General features: G+C 41.3%; 1 protein-coding gene across 10 annotated transcripts in view; it reads left to right on the top strand.

Moving 5' to 3' along the window:
• CACNB2 (calcium voltage-gated channel auxiliary subunit beta 2) overlaps positions 1-18,729 on the top strand; it is a 422,908-nt gene that overhangs the window by 361,878 nt on the left and 42,301 nt on the right. For all 10 annotated transcript variants that reach the window (XM_007446560.1, XM_007446562.1, XM_007446563.1 and 7 more), the window contains 3 exons: positions 8,507-8,629; positions 10,527-10,663; positions 14,035-14,111. In XM_007446560.1, coding sequence (XP_007446622.1) covers positions 8,507-8,629; positions 10,527-10,663; positions 14,035-14,111 — 337 coding nt within the window. The remainder of the gene's footprint in view (positions 1-8,506; positions 8,630-10,526; positions 10,664-14,034; positions 14,112-18,729) is intronic.

Here is an 18,729-nt window from a genome sequence, read left to right as displayed (position 1 = left end):
TCCCAGCCCGTCTGGCCTGCTCCCATGTTGGGGCCTCAGCACTGGCTCTTCCCTCTGCCCAGAGTTCAGGCACCGGCGTTCCCTCACCTCTTCATGCTTTTGTCCAGATGTTACCTCCTCAAGGCAAACTGCCGTCACTCCCATGTGAGTCTGTCCCTGCCCTGTCATCTGCTACTATGGCTTTCCTTACCTTGTTTTTCTTTTCCTTTTTCCACAGAATTTGTCACCTCCTAACATGTTATATACCTTGTTTATTATGTCTATTACTTATGATATGTCTCTCCCGTCTAGAATTAAGCTCTCAGAGGGAAGGGAATTTTAGTTTCTTTTTGGTCACTGATATAGCCCAACTGTCCAAAACAGAACCTGAAACGTAAATGATGGATGGATGGATGGATGGATGGATGGATGAAGAGATCGTTGAGAACTCAAAAGAGGCTTTCCTTAAACACCCCATTTCACATTGCCAATCCATCCTTCACTTGTGGTTCCTCTCACAAAACTTTGTTTCACTTTATTCATTATTTGAAATTATCAATTATCTTACTTATATCTCCTCTACTAGAATATAAGTTAAGCTATGTGAGCATAAGAACTTGAGATAGTAAGCATGTACTTAATAAATATTCATTAAGTGAATCCATTCTAGACAAGAAATTTGAATTTCTCAAATCAGTTAACTGCCTATATAAACTTTGTCTTATGACAAATCTGTGATTATTTGCTTATTCAGTCTGATTCAGTGTTCAGTGAGCAGGATACGTAATTGGTTGTTACATTCTTTTTATCACTGTGGTTTTCTTTGGTTTACTATTGAAGAATTCTCAGACTACCCTTGATACTTTATAATAAATTAAGCAGAGATTTTCAAAAAGTTCAATGATTGGCAAGTATTAATATGTAATAAATAAAGCAGATAGCTCTGACCTTATTCCTGAAAGTACCTCACCCTCTCTTTCTCTGAGTATTTCCATTGTAAGACTCAATGGCTATACTCCCATTTGAGTCATTTAAAATCATAGAAAACAGGCTTCCCTGGTGGCGCAGTGGTTGAGAGTCCGCCTGCCGATGCAGGGGACATGGGTCCGTGCCCCAGTCAGGGAAGATCCCACGTGCCGCGGAGCGGCTGGGCCTGTGAGCCGTGGCCGCTGAGCCTGCGCGTCCAGAGCCTGTGCTCCACAGCGGGAGAGGCCACAACAGTGAGAGGTCTGCGTACCTACCGCAAAAAAAAAAAAAAAAAAATCATAGAAAAGCATAGCAAGTTTTATAGGAAATTATTATGTACAAGAATATGGATCAAAATCTCATTAGATTTTTAAGCTCTCTTTTCTGTAGTCTCTTATAATAGGAACCTGGGTCATTTAAATTCTTTACATTTTTCTTTCAGTTTCTTTAAGAAAATACTATAAGTTGGGAGTAGTTAATATTTAAGACAATCCATTGTAGACATTAAACCAAATTATGGATTTTCCTTGTATCTTATTAGCTATTAATGGCCTCCGAATGAAAATGGAAAAACATAGTTTGCTATTCAGCATAATAAAATGCATCTGTATTAAGAAATGAAGAAATCGATGCATGAAAATTCAAGTAGCTGTTCATCATGATCAGAATTCTATTTTTATTCTTATTTGAGTGAATTTCATTTTGCTTTTTAACAGTAAGTATTCCATCATTCATTAGCACATTTTTAATAAATGAAAGGTAAACATTTGTTGTATCCATTAAGATGATTAGCTTCCCTCTTCACTCATTAAGTCGTTGTTTAGGAAGAACACTCGAGTGCCGTGAATTTGTGATAATTTATTTTATCTTACTTCATGACCAAAAATTTGGGGGTTTTGTTTTGTTTCGCTTTTGAGATTCCACATATAAGTGAGATCAGACAGTGTTTGTCTGTCTCTTATTTCACTTAGCATGATCCTCTCAAAGTCCATCCATGCTTTTTTTTTTTTTTTTTTTTTTTTGCGGTACGCGGGCCTCTCGCTGCTGTGGCCTCTCCCGTTGCGGAGCACAGGCTCCGGACGCGCAGGCTCAGCGGCCACGGCTCACGGGCCCAGCCTGTCCGCGGCACGTGGGATCTTCCCGGACTGGGGCACGAACCTGCATCCCCTGCATCGGCAGGCGGACTCTCAACCACTGCGACACTAGGGAAGCCCCATCCATGCCTTTGCAAATGGCGGGATTCCCTTTTGTCTCATGGCTGAATAATATTCGTGTGTGTGTGTGTGTATCTCACATCTTCTTTATCCATTCATCTGTTGGTGGACACTTAGGGTGTTCCCCTGTCTTGACTATTGTAAATGATGCTGCTGTGAACATGGGGTCTAGATATTGCTTTAGCATAGTGTTTTTGTTTCCTTTGGATATATGCCCAGAAGTGGAATTGCTGGATCCAAAGAGACTTTTTAAGTTAATTATCTCCTACTTACAATTATTGTTTTCTGACAGCCTTAGGTCCAGTGATTCTAGAAGATTGTGAGAAAATAAAGATAAAGTTGGTTCCTGCTGTAAACTTCAAACGTATCTCTGACAGGAGCCTATGAGCTTCCATAGGCCGGGCCTCCGTGGTGCTGATGGAACTTCTTTGGGTTGTGAGAAGTAGCAAGTCATGTGGCCCCAGAGCTGTCCACAGGCATCCCCTCGAGCTTTCCAGATGGGTCCCCCTGCACGTCTCTTAATGACCAGCCCAGATGTCCATCTCTAGGCAGAGTAGAGCAAGTGGCGGTGTGCTGAGGGTCAGAATGGAGGCTAGAGGGCCTGAGTCAGAGCAGAAACATCAGGAGAGTTTGGGAGGGTTCAGTGGACATTGCTGGGCCAGACTATAGTGGTGCTGGAGTCGGAAGGAGGAGGGAAGTGAGGAAAGCAAGTGGTTAGCACCCTCGGCCGCCTCCTGCTGTATTTGTAAGTTCAGTCATCCATCAAACGAAGTCCATCTTGAGAACCATAAACCAAGAGTCATAAACTGAGTAAGCTAACTTGGAATGTTCCCAAAATAACTCTCAGGCTACTTAAAAACCCTTAAAGTTAGCCCACGAAACATTTCACCGTAAGGAACTTGGAGTGACTTTTTCTTACCTTTTTAGGACTGTAGTAGCTGAGGGCTTTAATTCTCCCAATGCAGCATCCTTGGTGGCACTTTTAGAAACTATGAAACCACGTGTATTTTACTATCTCAGTCCTCTTTGAATGAAAGAGAGCTTTATGTATTATGAAAAAGAGACGTGAAAAAAGAAAAGTCACATCTAACTAAATAAAAATCATGATTTGATAGTTATTATTTACTGGACCACAAACCAGATGAAGGGCAAATATACAGCAATACATGACCTTTATAATGAATGCCTGGAGTTCTAACATGTGACACTGCTCGTTGACTGTTTGTTTGTTTTTTTTTTGCCGTACGCGGGCCTCTCACTGTTGCGGCCTCTCCCGTTGCGGAGCACAGGCTCCGGACGCGCAGGCTCAGCGGCCATGGCTCACGGGCCCAGCCACTCCGCCGCATGTGGGATCTTCCCTGACTGGGGCACGAACCTGCATCCCCTGCATCGGCAGGCGGACTCTCAACCACTGCGCCACCAGGGAAGCCCTTGTTGACTGTTTTACATTTGAAAAAATGGACTAAATTAGGCTACAAGGCAGACTTAGGCCTACATTTTTACCTTTTTTTGGTACCAAACAATTTGTAGAATTTTGTAAATTATTACTTTCCGGTATTCACAAATTTCACACAGACATCTAAATGCTCAAGAATTGCCATCCATGTACCCCTTTGAATGAAAAGCAGGCGAGGACTGCAGAAAGAACTCAGGCTTTCAGATGAGATAGTCGGATTTGAATATCACCTCCATTGCTTGTGGCCCTGGAGAAGTTTTTCTGAACCTCGGTTTCCTCATCTGGGAGGAATGGTTGTTGCTGGGATTAAATTAAATGCAAAAATCTGTGCATAATACCCAGCACGGCACTTCACAGGCATCCAAAGTAGTAGCTTTTATCATTTCATCATAAATCGTGCCATGTCCAAGACAAAGAAGGACCTGGAAGAGGAAAGTGAGAATGTCTTTGGTCATCGTCACTCTGCTGTTCCATGACACAGTGGTCCCATGACACACCTGTGTCACTCACTCATTGCCTTCTTCTGAAATGTTACTTGAAAACAGACTGCAGACACCAGGGTGAAATGACACAGCCTTAGAGTTTTTAAAGCACTTTTGCATGACTGTCCGGATAACGAGATGCTTCTCTTCTATAAGTTGGTATTTATTGGCACTTGAGTCTACAAGCTAAGTGGCAGTGAACGTTTAATTCTGTGTCAAATGGTAGACTACCAAGTACAGGTAGGTGGTTTACCAACCACCCTGAGGCTACGTAGCGTATACTGGATGGGAGGTACCAGAAAAAGCAGAGAAACAATCTGTTCCCTTTTTCGTTGGCACAGGAGAGGGAGAAGCAAAGGCTGATAGGATTGTGTGCCTCTCCGTCACGTATCCGGTCCTCCGCGGCTACAAGACAAGTTAGCCAGGAGCCCAGGTAGAAGGAGAGAGCAAAATAGACTCCGGCTAGAGCACTGGCCTGAGAATAAAGTTCCCAGGATATGAAGGGAGTCGACTGAAAAGAAAGACAGTGGAATTAAGGGGGTCACATTGTCTCCTCGGGACCCTAATGATTCTGTGGAGTCGGATGAATCTAAATCTGAATCTGAATTTGGATCTAAGTACCATTCACTGTAGTCAGGCCTGATGGGACCCTGCCTAGGGCTGCGAGTCATCTTTACATTAACGGTTTCTGCCTTTCTTCCCCTCCAGCCATGATCAGGCCTTTCAGACAAACCTGGGAAGCCCTGGAGTTTTAAAGGGTGGAAAAAGGACCCCTTGAAGGGGGGGGGGGACCTATGACCTGGGGCAGGACCCACTGCTTGGAGCTCGCGGTTACTTCCAGTCCTGGGGTCTGGACCAACTTCTCTTCCCTCAGTGCCCAGAACACCTTCTGGGTCCCGGCACGTGTTAGAGCTCTGGTCAGTCACCACGGTCCACCCTGACCTGGTGTTCCCGTGAGGCCTCTGTAAGGACCCAAGGTTTCTGAGCTCTTATTTGTTCTTGCTTCTCAGGACTTTGCTTTATCTTAATAAGGGAGCAAAAAGAAAAAAAGAGAGAGTAAATGGCCACTGGCCTCAAAAAATAAATGCCCCGAGCATCCGTGAGAGTCACAAATTGTTATGACGGACGACATGAGAGGGGAGTGGTCCCAGGGCCCTGATTAGAGAAGTGATACTGGAAAACCAAAACAGTGCGGCAGGCTTCCAGACCGAAAGTGAGCCAGTGGGGCAGCCACAGGGGAGAGCCCTGAATGACGGCAGGAAAAAGTCCTATGAAGACCTTGAGTGTACTGAGTTGGCCAAAAACGCAGATGTCACCTTAAATCAGGATACGTTTGATGAAAAATAGTTTCATGGGATTAAAAATTCAACGAGTCTATGAGGGATGTTCCCTTGGGACTTAAGGTTGGTTTCAAAGAAAAAGAAGCCTCTGTGTCTGAGGACTAACAAAGAAAATCAAAACTAGACAGATCGGACACAGCAAGTAGAGAGGATCCTATAAGCAAAATGAATATGGGAAACCTTACCATTTCTCATACCTGAGAGAATGTGGAAGTCCATGCTGGAGAGAACTCTTGGCTATATATTGAATATAAGAGTAGTTTAGCATGCATCTCATGGCAGGCATTAACCTGTGTTAACTAGTTTGGTGTGAGGTGGGTTACAGTGCAGAGCACAAAGGAAACCACTGGTGCTGAGCCTTCATAGATGAGTGACTATTGGGAAACATTCATGTATGTATGGTCGTTCTTTTAGTCTAGAGAAAATGCTCATGTACTGAGCTCACTCTTTGTACCAAACAGTAGCCTAGCCTTGGAAACACACTCCATGAGATTAAGGGAATTTGTTCAGACTACACTCCCTGTAAATAAATCAACACTCAAATCCAGGTTCATCTAAAACCCTCTGTTCTTGAACCCACATGAGTGGAATTGATGTAGATAATATCTTCCATATCATAGATGTGCTGCTTAAGCTAGATGGAACTGAAGTGAGTTCGGTGAATCAAAAATGACGTCGTCCATTGATCCCCTCTGGTCAGCATCCTGCCTCTTTCTCTCAAGCTGATAAGCCTTCTTATCTTCCCTCCACTCTGTCTATTCTGCATTCTAAGTTAGAAATATAGTTCCTGAAGGAAAGACATTGAGGGACAGGGTTCTGCTTTCTTCTCTCCTACCCGTATGCTCTGTAAAGCCGATTCCTGTATGAAGCTCCTTGTCTAAGGGGAGCATGGTTGATTGTAGGAGGTGAGCCAAGAAGGGAATTCCACATTCTGAACTGAAGTCTTAATCTAAGAACATAAAATCATTATCTGTGGCCCAGCTTATTATAGGCTAACCTTTACCACCCCTTTATTTTTTTTTTCTCACTGTTCCCTCTTCCTACTCTAGTGTCTGAAAAGTTGGTCTTTGGATAAAAGACAAGAGATTTTCATGGGATACTCTGTAGAGTTGTACATGTAAAATTTATGTCTTCCAGTGGTTTAAATATATATATATATATATATATATACACACATATATATATGCATATATATGCATATATATATATAGGCTACACTTAAAGTCTGTATCTTTTTAAAATTTTTTAAAAGGTTCCTGAGAGAGACGAGAGATCATGTCATAGAAAAAGTCTTGGATTTATATTTTTGGGATCAGAAACTCTCTTGAATAATGGATCAATATACTCAAGAAAATGCTATTTCTAGTAGTAAAACTGAGTCTGATGAAGACTGCATCTTATGGAAAAAGGCACCAACCTATACTGCTGCTTGCAGTTTAAAATGGTACAGCCCATCTGGACAGTAGTTTGGAACTGAATTTTCAAAGGTCTTGATAACCCATGGCTTGCTCATGCTACCTCTGGGAATGTGTCCCAAGGAAAGAATTCTAAATAGAAAGAGGCTTTTCATACAGAGATTTTTCAAAGCAGAATATTTATCATAGTGAAAAAAATTTTAAACCCTGACGTCAAAAGAAAGTGTTGAATGTTTGAGGTAATTTTCTAAATGGTAGATTTTTGAAAGTCTATCATCTGTTAAAACCAGATGCGTGATAAGTGGCTCTGCCCTCTCTTCAAAATATGCCCTCAGTTATTTTTGTTAAAAATAGAGAACGATGCCCTAAAAAAAATAAATAAAAATTTAATTCACCTGAAAAACTATGTTAAGAATTGGGTAAAAATTGGGTAAAATATTATGATTATACCTATGGGAATGAAAATTTTTCTTTTAATTTCAGGAAAAAATGGAAATACTGTCACACAATCAAGAATTGTGTTTCAGTGGTAGAACTGCAGGCAACTTTTATTTCTGTTTTTTTAAGTTTTGTATTTCCATATGAGGAGCAGCCCCTCTTAACATTTTTAATAAAAAATCGTAAGGGATGCCAAGAATTGCATTTCATGTCTTCAGCCCACTTCCTGTCTGCTGTGCCCATGTCTAGAACTGGGTCCTCCTTTCCCACTCTGCATATTGTGGATGGATCTGAGTAACTCCGTGGGTCTTATGAGCTCAGTCCTCAACCCAGACAGTAGTCAGCTAGAATGGATTAACTCTGAAGATTCGGAAGTGAAGATGGGTTCTTTCTGTTCTAATTCCCTCTTGTCCTTCATGAGCAGTCCCAATGAAGAGCTCTTTGAATAGGAAGAACCTGCCAGAAGAAATCCACATGCCCACAATGCAAAAGAAACACAATGCCAGTTAGAGCAATACCTCTTTTCACCGTTTCTGAGTTTGCCTGTTTTTTTCACCTTGTGATTAAACAGGTGTTGCCTAGATAGAGGACAAATATGTATCTGTATATTTGCAAAGCATCAAATAATGAAGGATAGCTTAATGAATGTTATCATCTTTAGTGGCTGAGTGAACTCAAGGAGGAAAAATAATAGAATAAAAGGTCATTGCTTTCATGATGCTCGGCAGCCATGAATACAGCGTTTGTAGTCGTAAGATATATTCTTTCTTCATCCAAAACATTGTACCTTTTGGAATTATGCCATTTATTATTAATTAAAGTACATGTTTGGGGTGGAGATGGCAGTGGCTAAGTCTTTTTCACTGAAACGCAAGAACTGGGCCTTGCAATCCTGTGTATTTTTCCTGATTTCCATTTGCTACAAGCTATTATGTTGTAAACTCATATTTCAGTAGTTCATCTTCACCTTCATTACTTGTAATGCTTTCAAAGAGCCCAGTGGCCTTTTTCTAGTTCGGAAATGGGTACTATATAGCTGAGCGCTCGAAGGTTTGTAAATACTAATAGGCTGTTTTGTGACAAAGAACCAAAGTTGGGAAAAGCAACAACAGTGACGACAGTTATTCAGTGTATGTTTGTACTTTGAGGGGGAAAGAGAGGGAACGCTGTTTTTTCTTTTTTTAAATTTTTTTCTCCCTTCCTTTTCCCATTTTAGACAAAGCCCGTTGCATTTGCAGTCCGGACAAATGTCAGCTACAGTGCAGCCCATGAAGACGACGTCCCAGTGCCAGGCATGGCCATCTCATTCGAAGCAAAAGATTTTCTGCATGTTAAGGAGGTAAGGAGAATAACTGGAATTTCTATCCACATGATTTTTTTACCTTGAAGCATCATTTCTTACTTCTCATTGCTGTGAAATAGCATGGCGTGTAGCTGCGGTTGGATAACATACACGTGAAATCAGTGCCTCTCAAGCTTTTCTAATATAAATATAACCTTTTTAAAGAAGAAAAAAGTCACAGGCCTCTTGGAATAACCTCAAGGCTCCCCTGGGCCCTGTGACCCAGAAATTGAGAACCACTGGGGTAGATGATCCTTTTTTTATACTTAGCCTGTACTTTCTGTGTTAAGGTTTAACCTTGACCGTGTGTCATTTTCCCCTCGTGTCCCAAATTTAACCGTCTGGGGGGGGTTTAATAATAGTATCTAGAATTCATGATCTCTCCTCTCTGCTAGCAGGGTCTAAACTCAGGCCACTTTTGCCCATTCTCCTTCTTTGTTGGTAAATTTCTGCAGGGGAAAAGGGAATGGATGCAATCACAGCCAACAAGGCAAGAAACAGATATAGGGAACATCCCTTTTCCACCATGCCAAAAGCCTCCACTTTTTGTTAACAGTGACTCAATCTGTAAATTGGAAAAATTCACTCTTAATTAAGGTTTATTTTGAGTCAACATTTATCAAATGCCTGTTTTGCAGAACACTGTATGAAATGGCCAGAAATTCCCCTTACCTGTTCTAGGTGTGTGAGTCTGAGGTTTTCTTGAGCCTGCAGGAATTTACAGTTGGAGCACTTCCATCTGGGGGACGGTCTCTCCTAGGGAGCATTTGTGAAAAACTTTTTTACGGTTCTAAGGATTTTTTTTTTTTTTATTGAGGTATAGTTGATTTGCGACGTTGTGTTAATTTCTTCCATACAGCAAAGTGATTCCGTTATACACACGTATATATTCTTTGTAATATTCTTGGAGAGGGAGTAGGGGAGGGAAGGAATGGGAGTTTGGGATTAGCAGAGGCAAACTATCATATATAGGATGGAGCATATGTCGGTTTAACTGCTCAGGCACTAAAGGCTGTGAGCAAGCGGTGATAACTGCCAATGAAAAGAGACGAGAGACTGTAGAGCCTGCCGTTTCTTTAACTTTTCAAAAGAGCTGTTATTTCTATTTGGCCAGGAAGGGAAGACAGAAAATAATTTCTGAAGTATGGCATGCCTAGAATCTCACTTTACAACAGGAAGTTAGATGAATCTAGGCTCTCATCCCCAAGGGCTGATGCTTAGAGATAGAAGGAAAAGAAAAACAGAGTGGATATTCTTCTTTGAAGTGTTCGAGAACGGGCTTGAAAAGTACTATTCAGCTGAGAGACATCAAACCGTATCCTAAAGATTTAGGATAGATAGTCCAGGCACAAGAGAGGAATCGCCAACATCCACATAAGTGGAGAAGTCATTTGTGAACGCCGGACTGTGGTCATTATACACCTGTTTGCACAAAGGTAAATTTTGCTTTGCTCTGACATCAAATATTTCATGTCGATGTCAATATTTATCACTCACTCTTAATACTTCTAATTAATCTGATTATGTAAGAGGAAGACCTCTGTAACACTCCCTAGTTCCTGCTAGTCTCTTGTCAGGAAGACCTGTTAATCTTTGAACAAGAAGAGTTTATCCTACTCATGGTGCCAGCAGCTGCAGTGGAATTCAGGAAAGTCTCAAGGCCAGGAAAGTGAAGGCAGAGCCAAGCGGGAGATGGATTGTTGAGCTCCCGGAAAATACTTTGCTCTTAGCATACTCAACACGTGAACAGGGTTTCTTGACTTGCGATATTTGAGTTCGCTGTAATTGCCATAATACTTATCTTCAGTGAAAATGGTCAATGGGGAAGAAAAAGGATGTGAAGATTTGTTTAACTTCTGTGCACTGATTTTGACAATTCTGATTTTCCGTTTAGAAATTTAACAATGACTGGTGGATAGGGCGATTGGTTAAAGAAGGCTGTGAAATCGGATTCATTCCAAGCCCAGTCAAGCTAGAAAATATGAGGCTACAGCATGAACAGAGAGCCAAGCAAGGGAAATTCTACTCCAGGTAGGAGAAAAATATCAAGTGTTTGTGTCAGAGTTCAGACTGTACTATCATTCGTGTACTGTCAGTTGCTGTATTCTACAATCTTTATTATGTGTTACAAAGCAGACTGGTGAGAGCATCACAAATCCTGCATTTAAAAAACTTCATCCAGCCTCTCATTTTCATCCCCTTCTGGAGAGAGTCAAATTAAGTATTATCATGAATGAAAAGAGCTAAGGTCATAGAGTATTAAATTCAGGCTTCAGTGAAGAGGAAATTCTGAAGTTTAATCTTTTGGTGAACATACTCTGGCATCGAGCAATCCTGGTGACTAATCCCAGTGTCCACAGCTGCCTGGCATGGCCAGAAGACGTTTCAGAAATGACCATCTCAGATTTCAGCAAAGAGCGGCTCTCGTGGTCTTTTAATTTCATTTTCACTTAAGAAACTCAATTTTCAGTTCTGCCCACTGCTCAACACTAAAAGGGAAACTCAGTAAATTGTCATTGCAGATAGCAATTAGATGAGTTATGTAATAGGCTGGGGCCAAATGATTCTTTTCCTAGGATTCTTGAGACTGTTTGCCCCTCACTAGAATCATTAGAAGGGCTCCTCAAATATGGAGTGAATTTTAAATTGAGCCCCCTGCAGACAAGTCCAAGAACATGGTTTGCTTCTCCCGGTGAAAGGATGTGTTACTAGCAGGTCTTTTCTTTAATGTGAATAGCTAGGCTTCTGTTTTCTGAAGCTTACATCTGATTTTTTTCCATAGTCATGCAAAATCCTTTGTCAATGACCATATATCAGTGTCAGCAAGAATTTTTCCAAGTGCCCACAAACAAGTCAAATAGAAGATGCTTTGTGGTTTGGAACATCCATCTTCTTTCACTAGTATTTTATAACTCTCAGGCTCTTTTAGTTCAGATGGATTCTTCCCTTTTTCAAGACCTCTAGCCCATATTTGACTTTTATTGATCCCTGGGTTATTGGGGACCCTCAGATTGTGAATGCATTTAGTCATATAAAAGTAGATGCGGGTAGATATACAAAGCTTGGGCATTTTTCTTGTAGGACGTTGAAGACCTGATACCATTTATTTGATTTCTGGTCTTGTATTGGCTTTATTGTAGCTTTTTCTATTCTCTGTATTGATAATGGTTTCTTAATACTAGTTAATAAAATCTTTCTCTGCTTCTTCATATACAAACTGAGAAAGGAAAACTACTCAAGGAGTAGGATGGGAGACCTTTTTGCCAGCTTGTTAAGAAGGCAGGGTTTCCTTTGCCTCCCAGCTGGGGATCCCTGGTCTAGCCTTTAGCGATCAGCTCAGCTTTATAAGAACCTACAGGAATGGTAGGTATTTGGGCCTCCTCTTCGCAGATGAGGAGACAGGCTAAGAGAATTTAGGGAACTTGACCAAGGTTGCACAGCAAGGAAGGTAGAATCAGGATGTAAACAAAATCAAGTCTGTCTGTAGCTTGACCTCAGAGGCCTGTGTGCTGCGGAATCGTGCAACCAGGGCCTGACCAAGCAAGCACAGAACAAATCGTTATTATTATTGCCATCTGTTATTATTTACTGTATTAGCTGTGTTGTTTTGCTATTGCATTTTTTCCTTAAAGAACTATAAATTATCTGTATTTGAGTACATACCTGTTCTAAGGAACTCGTTTACGTTTCCTATAACCATATTCATTTTCCTTTGATTTTCTGGATTTTATTTTGTCCTGTCTCTTTACCTAAGCTTTTGCCTAAGTAGGTGAAAATACTTCTTCCTGTTTTCAGAGGTTTTTACATTTGTCTCCGAACATTTTAAATACACTTAACGTTTTGAGGACATAACTAGAATTCAGCAGTATTATAAAACTCAGATGTGTAAGTTATAAAAAAAATCAGCAGAAATCAAAGGCAGTAGAATTGGAGAACAGCTCAAGAACATAGCATTTTTATAGAATTAAACATGAAGGTCAAATTTGCATTCTGAACATTTTAACTCTTTGCAATGTTTGTCACAATTTTACACAATTCAAATAATACTTTGACTGTTACGGAAATTCGAAGAGAATGTAAAACAAACCCAAGTTTGAACTGGAATTAGACTTAGCAGTTTAAAAAAAGAAAAAAAAAGAACTTGTGGAAGAAAATGCGTTGGTCTTGGTAATGGGTATTCTTGTATAACTGCCAGAAATGGCTTCTCTAAATACCACTTTTTATTACTTTTACATATCATCTGGTATCCTTATTAAACGTGCTGGGATATCTTTTAAGACCCTTAAAAAGATACAGAGGCCTCCTGGTTCTTGCTTAAAGCTTTTGATGTTTGTCTTTTTTACACATTAAAATGCCAGAATGGTAGCAATGAAATTCAGCCTGTCACTGGTATTTTAGTGGAACTTATTTTTCCATACTAATATTCATGAAATAGTAAATACATGTAAATATTTACAAAATATTAAGTATCACCCTTGGATGCATAGACACTGTAGCAGATTCCTTCCACTAGACCCTGGCTTGGCTATGACAATAAACATTTGGCCATGAGACTGTCTTGCTGAAATTCCGTGTCACTCTTTTAAAATGTTCCTTTCTATCCACCTCTGTGAAGGGGCCGTGTGGTGTATTATTTAGCATGCTGGCCACTGGTAAAAACATAAATGCCACCGTTCTAATATGAACCCCAAAGTTTCTAAGACACTGAAGCGTGTCTTGGATTAATGGTAGAATTTGGTAGTTCTGAAGTATACGCTGTTCAGATGGTTCCTACATGAACCAAGCTGAATTCTCCACGTTTAGCCATGCTTGAGGAATGTTCCAGATACACCCTGAGGGTTAAATCGTAGAACACTTTCTCGTGTTCCCTCGTGTGTCTTTTAAAGGTTGGCAGGTTTTAGCATAGCTGTGTTGTTGAGGATTTTTTAATAGGTTGCTTGTAAAAACTTGAATACTTTCCATCTTGGTACACTAAAAAAGAAGCCAGCTAAGACAAAGGAGCAGAAACCCAACAAGAATTAAACAAGCAGTTTGGCTGTTAGCCTGCAGGTTTGCGCCCTGCTTCCGAGAGTCTTGAAAATAAGAAGCAGAGGAAATCTTTGCTCTTATCTGTCTGGGATCCCGGCAGAGAACTTGAGGACTGCAGCAAGTACCCAAGTTTTCTTCCACTCTCTCAGGGCCTTTTCAAATTAATCCTTGAATTAGCAACAGAGACCTTGACACGGCTATGTCGAGCACTCTAGGAGTCTCCACTGGGAAATCACTCTTTACCTCCTTGGAGGCAAGACAGATTTAAAGTTCAGTAAAAACATAATGAGTAAATCATGTTTATTGAGCATTACAAATGTTTTAATCTCCGAAATAAGTGTCAGTTGTAATATAAATTTTTGCTTTTACTCCAGTAAATCAGGAGGAAATTCATCATCCAGTTTGGGTGACATAGTACCCAGTTCCAGAAAATCTACACCTCCGTCATCTGGTAAGTAGGTAGTAAGTGCTGAACAGTACATACTGCATTTCATGCTTTCCTCCGTCTTTACCTAGTTGTGTGAGTTTCCATAGACTGAATCTCTAGGTTAACCCTTGAGGTGTTCAAAGGGATCAGAAATGAGTATGGCCACCTGGAGTTAGGAACAATTGGGGCAACTCTCTTTCTGGCTTTGAAAGAAAAGAAACGGTGTCAGTGTGTTCACTGCTTAGATGATCAAAGTGATGAGCGGATTCGACTTTCTAGCCCTGCCCGCCACCATGGTCCCCGGCAGTGTCATGGGCAGTAAAGGGATGAGCATCCACCTACAGCCACGCTTGTAGGAAGAGTGAGTACTGTTTTCTTTCCAAAGTGCTGAAGAAGACACCAACATACATGTGAATTTCAGATAAACAATGAGTAATACTTTTAGTATAAGTCAATATTGTACGAGACATACTTGAAAAATTTTTCGTTGTCTAGCTGAAATTCATTAACTGAATTTGTATTTGCTCAATCTGGCAACTCTGCCATTCCGTGTTGAACTTGGAGTTCTATATACACAGGAGACGAACTGGTCGAATTGGATGAAAACCCACGATCAGAGTCTTAGTTTGCTAAGAGGTGCAATTGAGAGAGCCAGAGCAACATGATAAGGGTTGGCCAGTGGAGCTTTTGTGTATTTCTAGGAAGCTGGAAGTGGGGAGAGGTCAAAGACAGAGAAGCATGCATCCGTGGAGAAGTCAAGGAACAACGCAGTTGCACTCTGACTGCCTCAAGAGCAGGACCCCCCTTGTTGCTGACGATCATGCCTTGTTCCTGGATGCTGGCAGCTTTTAGAGACAATCCCGGGCTTCTTAGTAAAAACTAGAGGACTTGTTGAGTGAGCAAAATCTGAGCGCAATAAGAAATAATTTTAGAAGGTGTACTGATTTCCAAAACCATGTACTTACAACTAGCAGTAATTCTAAGTTGCCCCAAATTAAGTCAAATGGTATGTTTGAAAGGAAGCATCGAAATCCTTTAGGTACGGTGTGAGGTTGATGTCTTCTCTTGCTGGTTGCTGAGTAGATATTCCCTGAAGGCCCAGGCGAAAGGGGGCTTATCTGTGCCCTTTCTCCAATGGGTGGAGTTGCAGGGATTATGATACAAACCTTAGACTCTTCCTCTGTGTCTTCAAAACTGTCCCGGAGAGTCCTGAGGGCTGTCAACGAGGCTCCAGAGATGGGAAAACGCCAGTTCACATTGTGACTAAGTAGCAGCTCCAGCCCCAGACTGTCAACCCCACTTCCGTCAACCGGGAGGGGTTTTCCATTCCCTTTAACCGAAATGTAGCCTTCTCGCCATTTCGGCCATATAACGAGACCTGGCACATGCATTCTGAAGAGTAAATCAGCATGTTTGGAAAATAACATTTCATTTTTGTAGCCAGATGTTAGGCATATTCCGAAACATCAAGTTCAATTAAGAGTTTCATATAATACAGATGATTTTTGTATTCAGTGTCCTGAGATCAACCATAGTGGAAAAGAATATAAAAGAGAATATATATATATATATATATATATATATATATATATATATGTGTGTGTGTGTGTGTGTGTGTGTGTGTGTGTGTGTGTGTGTATATGTATAACGGAATCATTCTGCTGTACAGCAGAAATTAACGCAACGTAGTAAGCCAACTATACCTCAGTTTAAAAAAAAACAAGTTAAATACGAAGTGTGTTCTTTAAAACATGGACAGTTTTTGTTTTCGGAAAACAATCTCTCCATCATCTTTGCCTTACAACGTGGAAGTGTTGACATTTTTACTTGGTAAAAAAATAAAAACCACAGTGTAAAGAAAAAGAAGAGATTGTAAACTTCACTCCCTGAGTTTTATACAGAGACAGGACTTTGGAATCACTCTTCTGAATCCCAAGAGTAGAAAACACCGTGACTAAGTGAACAGGAGATATTAACCAACTGCAAAATGTATAATAGGTCCATCAGGCTCCTGCCATAACTTTCGTATCAATACTACAACTTACTTAACTGAAGACATCAGAAAATTCTACAGAGAGAGTCTTCCACCCGGCCTGCAGGGAACCCTGCCTAATCTATCGAATGTGGATTGGCCTCCTATCATCGTCATCTTTGCTTCCCGAGGCCCTACCTACAATTCACCTCACTCATTGCGAGACTGAAAAACAGAAGCATGTGCCCAGAGTAAATATAATTGGAGGTTCTCCAGGATGTGGAAAAGGAAAAATTTCCACCTCAGCCCTGGGGAGTGAGGTACTGGTTGGTTGCACAGCGCGTACCCCATACCTACACACGTGTGTCCGCACCCGCTGCCCCCGCATGCCACTCAACTCGACCCAGCTGTCTAAGATTACATCTAAATTTAGAGTTCAAGAAATGTTCCCAAGGGTCACTGCCCAAATAAATCAATAATTTTTAAACTAAAGCATGCTAGTGAAGAAAAGAAGCTCTTTTTTAAAGGAAGCAATTTTTCCCAAGTGAATACTAAGGTTTGCCAAGGTATGCCAACGCAAGTATGAAATCAGAAAGGGGAACATCTCGCATCTCTCAGTACAAGGAGAACCATCTGAGCCTAATAAAGTAGATACAGAACTGTGAAAAGAGTTGAAGGTGCCTCTTAACGCACAGTAAATTTCTTTAACGTGTCCTGAAGATATAGCCAAATGTTTTAGGATTCTGTGTCTCGGGACAAACGCAGATGCTTTTAGATTTCAGTTAACCAAAATCAGGACTAGTAAATGACAAAGTCCTCAATTTGGGATTTTGAGCCCTTGTGTCCAAACACAGGTAAATTTCAAACCTGACTCAGGCTATGTGAGGGGGCAGCCGAATATCTGGGCAATGGCGCAGCTCAACTTTTTACGTGTTTCCACTCTTCCTTTAAATAAAAAACCCAGTGGACAAACCATAAAATTCAGTTCATGAACTTTGCCATCCCAGAGTCCTGTCAACACTGACAGGCCATTAGGTATCCTCAATTTCAGAGAGGCTCTCAAGGGGACTGTCCCTTGAATGTGGCCTTTATAAGCCCCATAAAAGACTAGAAAGGTAGAAGCATATGGGAATTGACCACCAAAAGGGAAACTTATTTGATTTGGCTTAAGGCATCCTATAGGAATAATGAAAAACTGAGCCAGATCCTCTCCATCTTATCCAGGAAGACATGAATAACATGCTCCCTAAATTGGGATTCAGGGAAAAGCATCATCGGGTGGTATACAAGTCAGCATCAGTTCAAACCACTAGGCACATTTCATAACGTTTCCATTGTACAACACGTGCGGAACCTCTTAGCTTATGCAAAGGCATAGACGGGGCAAAGAGAAAGGCGTACTTAGTAGGTATGCCTAACTATATACCTGAAATTAACTCATTCTGTTATGACTGTCACTGGAGAAAGAGCATCCTTGCCTCATCTTCCTGCAAGCAAAGAGCTGACATTTGCAACACTGTGCTAACAATGTCAGGTGTTCGCCCCATCCCAGCGATTCGACCTAATCAAATGCAGAGGAACAATTCAACAGGAGAGCCTAGTTTTCGAAAGGCTGAGTGAATCATCTAATATCCGTAATGACTTCAACACTGAAAAATAACGTGATGCCTGTCAGATGATCTCCAGTCACTTGGAAAGGTTCCGGGCGGCTGTCATGAGCACCAGGGCAGCTTATGTTTCGCAGGGAATGGAAGCTAAGGTTTTGCAACACTGAGCCGTCCGTCCTTTTGCAGTAGTAATTTTGGCCCTTAAGTCTGAATGCACTGTGGTTTTTGTTAAGAGAGCTACATGTGTGATATGATGCTCTCCTGGGGCGAGTAGATTTCTTCCTCTCTTGTTCTACTTGACCTCACCTAAAGGACACAGTAATTTTCTAGTGAGCTCAGCTCTGTAACATCTTCCTGAATCCTGACACTGAGGACACGAGCCCACTTGGGAAGCTTAGGGAATTGGATGAGGGCACCGGGATTGTGGCGGGACCTCGGCCGGAGAGTCATACAGCATCACAGAGGCGGAAGAGCTAGATTCCAAGTTTTCACCAAAAACAAGTCCCTTCAGCTCAGATTTCCTTTTCAATCTTGAAAAACAAGAGAGTTGCAGTTGATTTTCTCAAATGCCTTCCAGCTCTGATTCTGCCGAGGATCAATTTCTCTAGTGATCGCACGCGGATGCACAGTATAAACCTCACAGTGAGATGCTGGATCTTTTTTCATTGGAGACTTAATTCTCCTGGGCTCTGTTTTCAGGGCCCGAGAGTTATACAGTTGAAAACATGTGGAACCACCCATCTAAACCCCTCATTCTCCAGATGAGGAGGTCGGTGGCATATTCTCTCGGGTCTGCCTGCCCTTCTGCACTGCCTCTCATGTAAATCCAGTGAGTTTATATAAAATCATCGGGAGGCGCCTTAGGTCGTTGTATAAGTTTCATTTCATTTGGACATCATTGGATCCAGTGATTTCTAATTAGTCTTCAATCAGGCCTGCCTCGGGGGTGCCCACGTCATCGTGAAATCGTTTCAATCTGGTCCATCCTGGTCCCTCCAGGATCATTTGCCTTGTGTATAACTTCTTGGTGTTGCTGGGTTGAGGATTTTCTATTCTCTCTTTC

This window comes from Lipotes vexillifer, unplaced genomic scaffold (assembly GCF_000442215.2).
Source record: "Lipotes vexillifer unplaced genomic scaffold, Lipotes_vexillifer_v1.1 scaffold229, whole genome shotgun sequence".
NCBI classification, from domain to species: domain Eukaryota; kingdom Metazoa; phylum Chordata; class Mammalia; order Artiodactyla; family Lipotidae; genus Lipotes; species Lipotes vexillifer.
The sequence above is the reverse complement of the archived record's forward strand: the minus strand, read 5'-3'. Positions and strand labels throughout refer to the sequence as shown.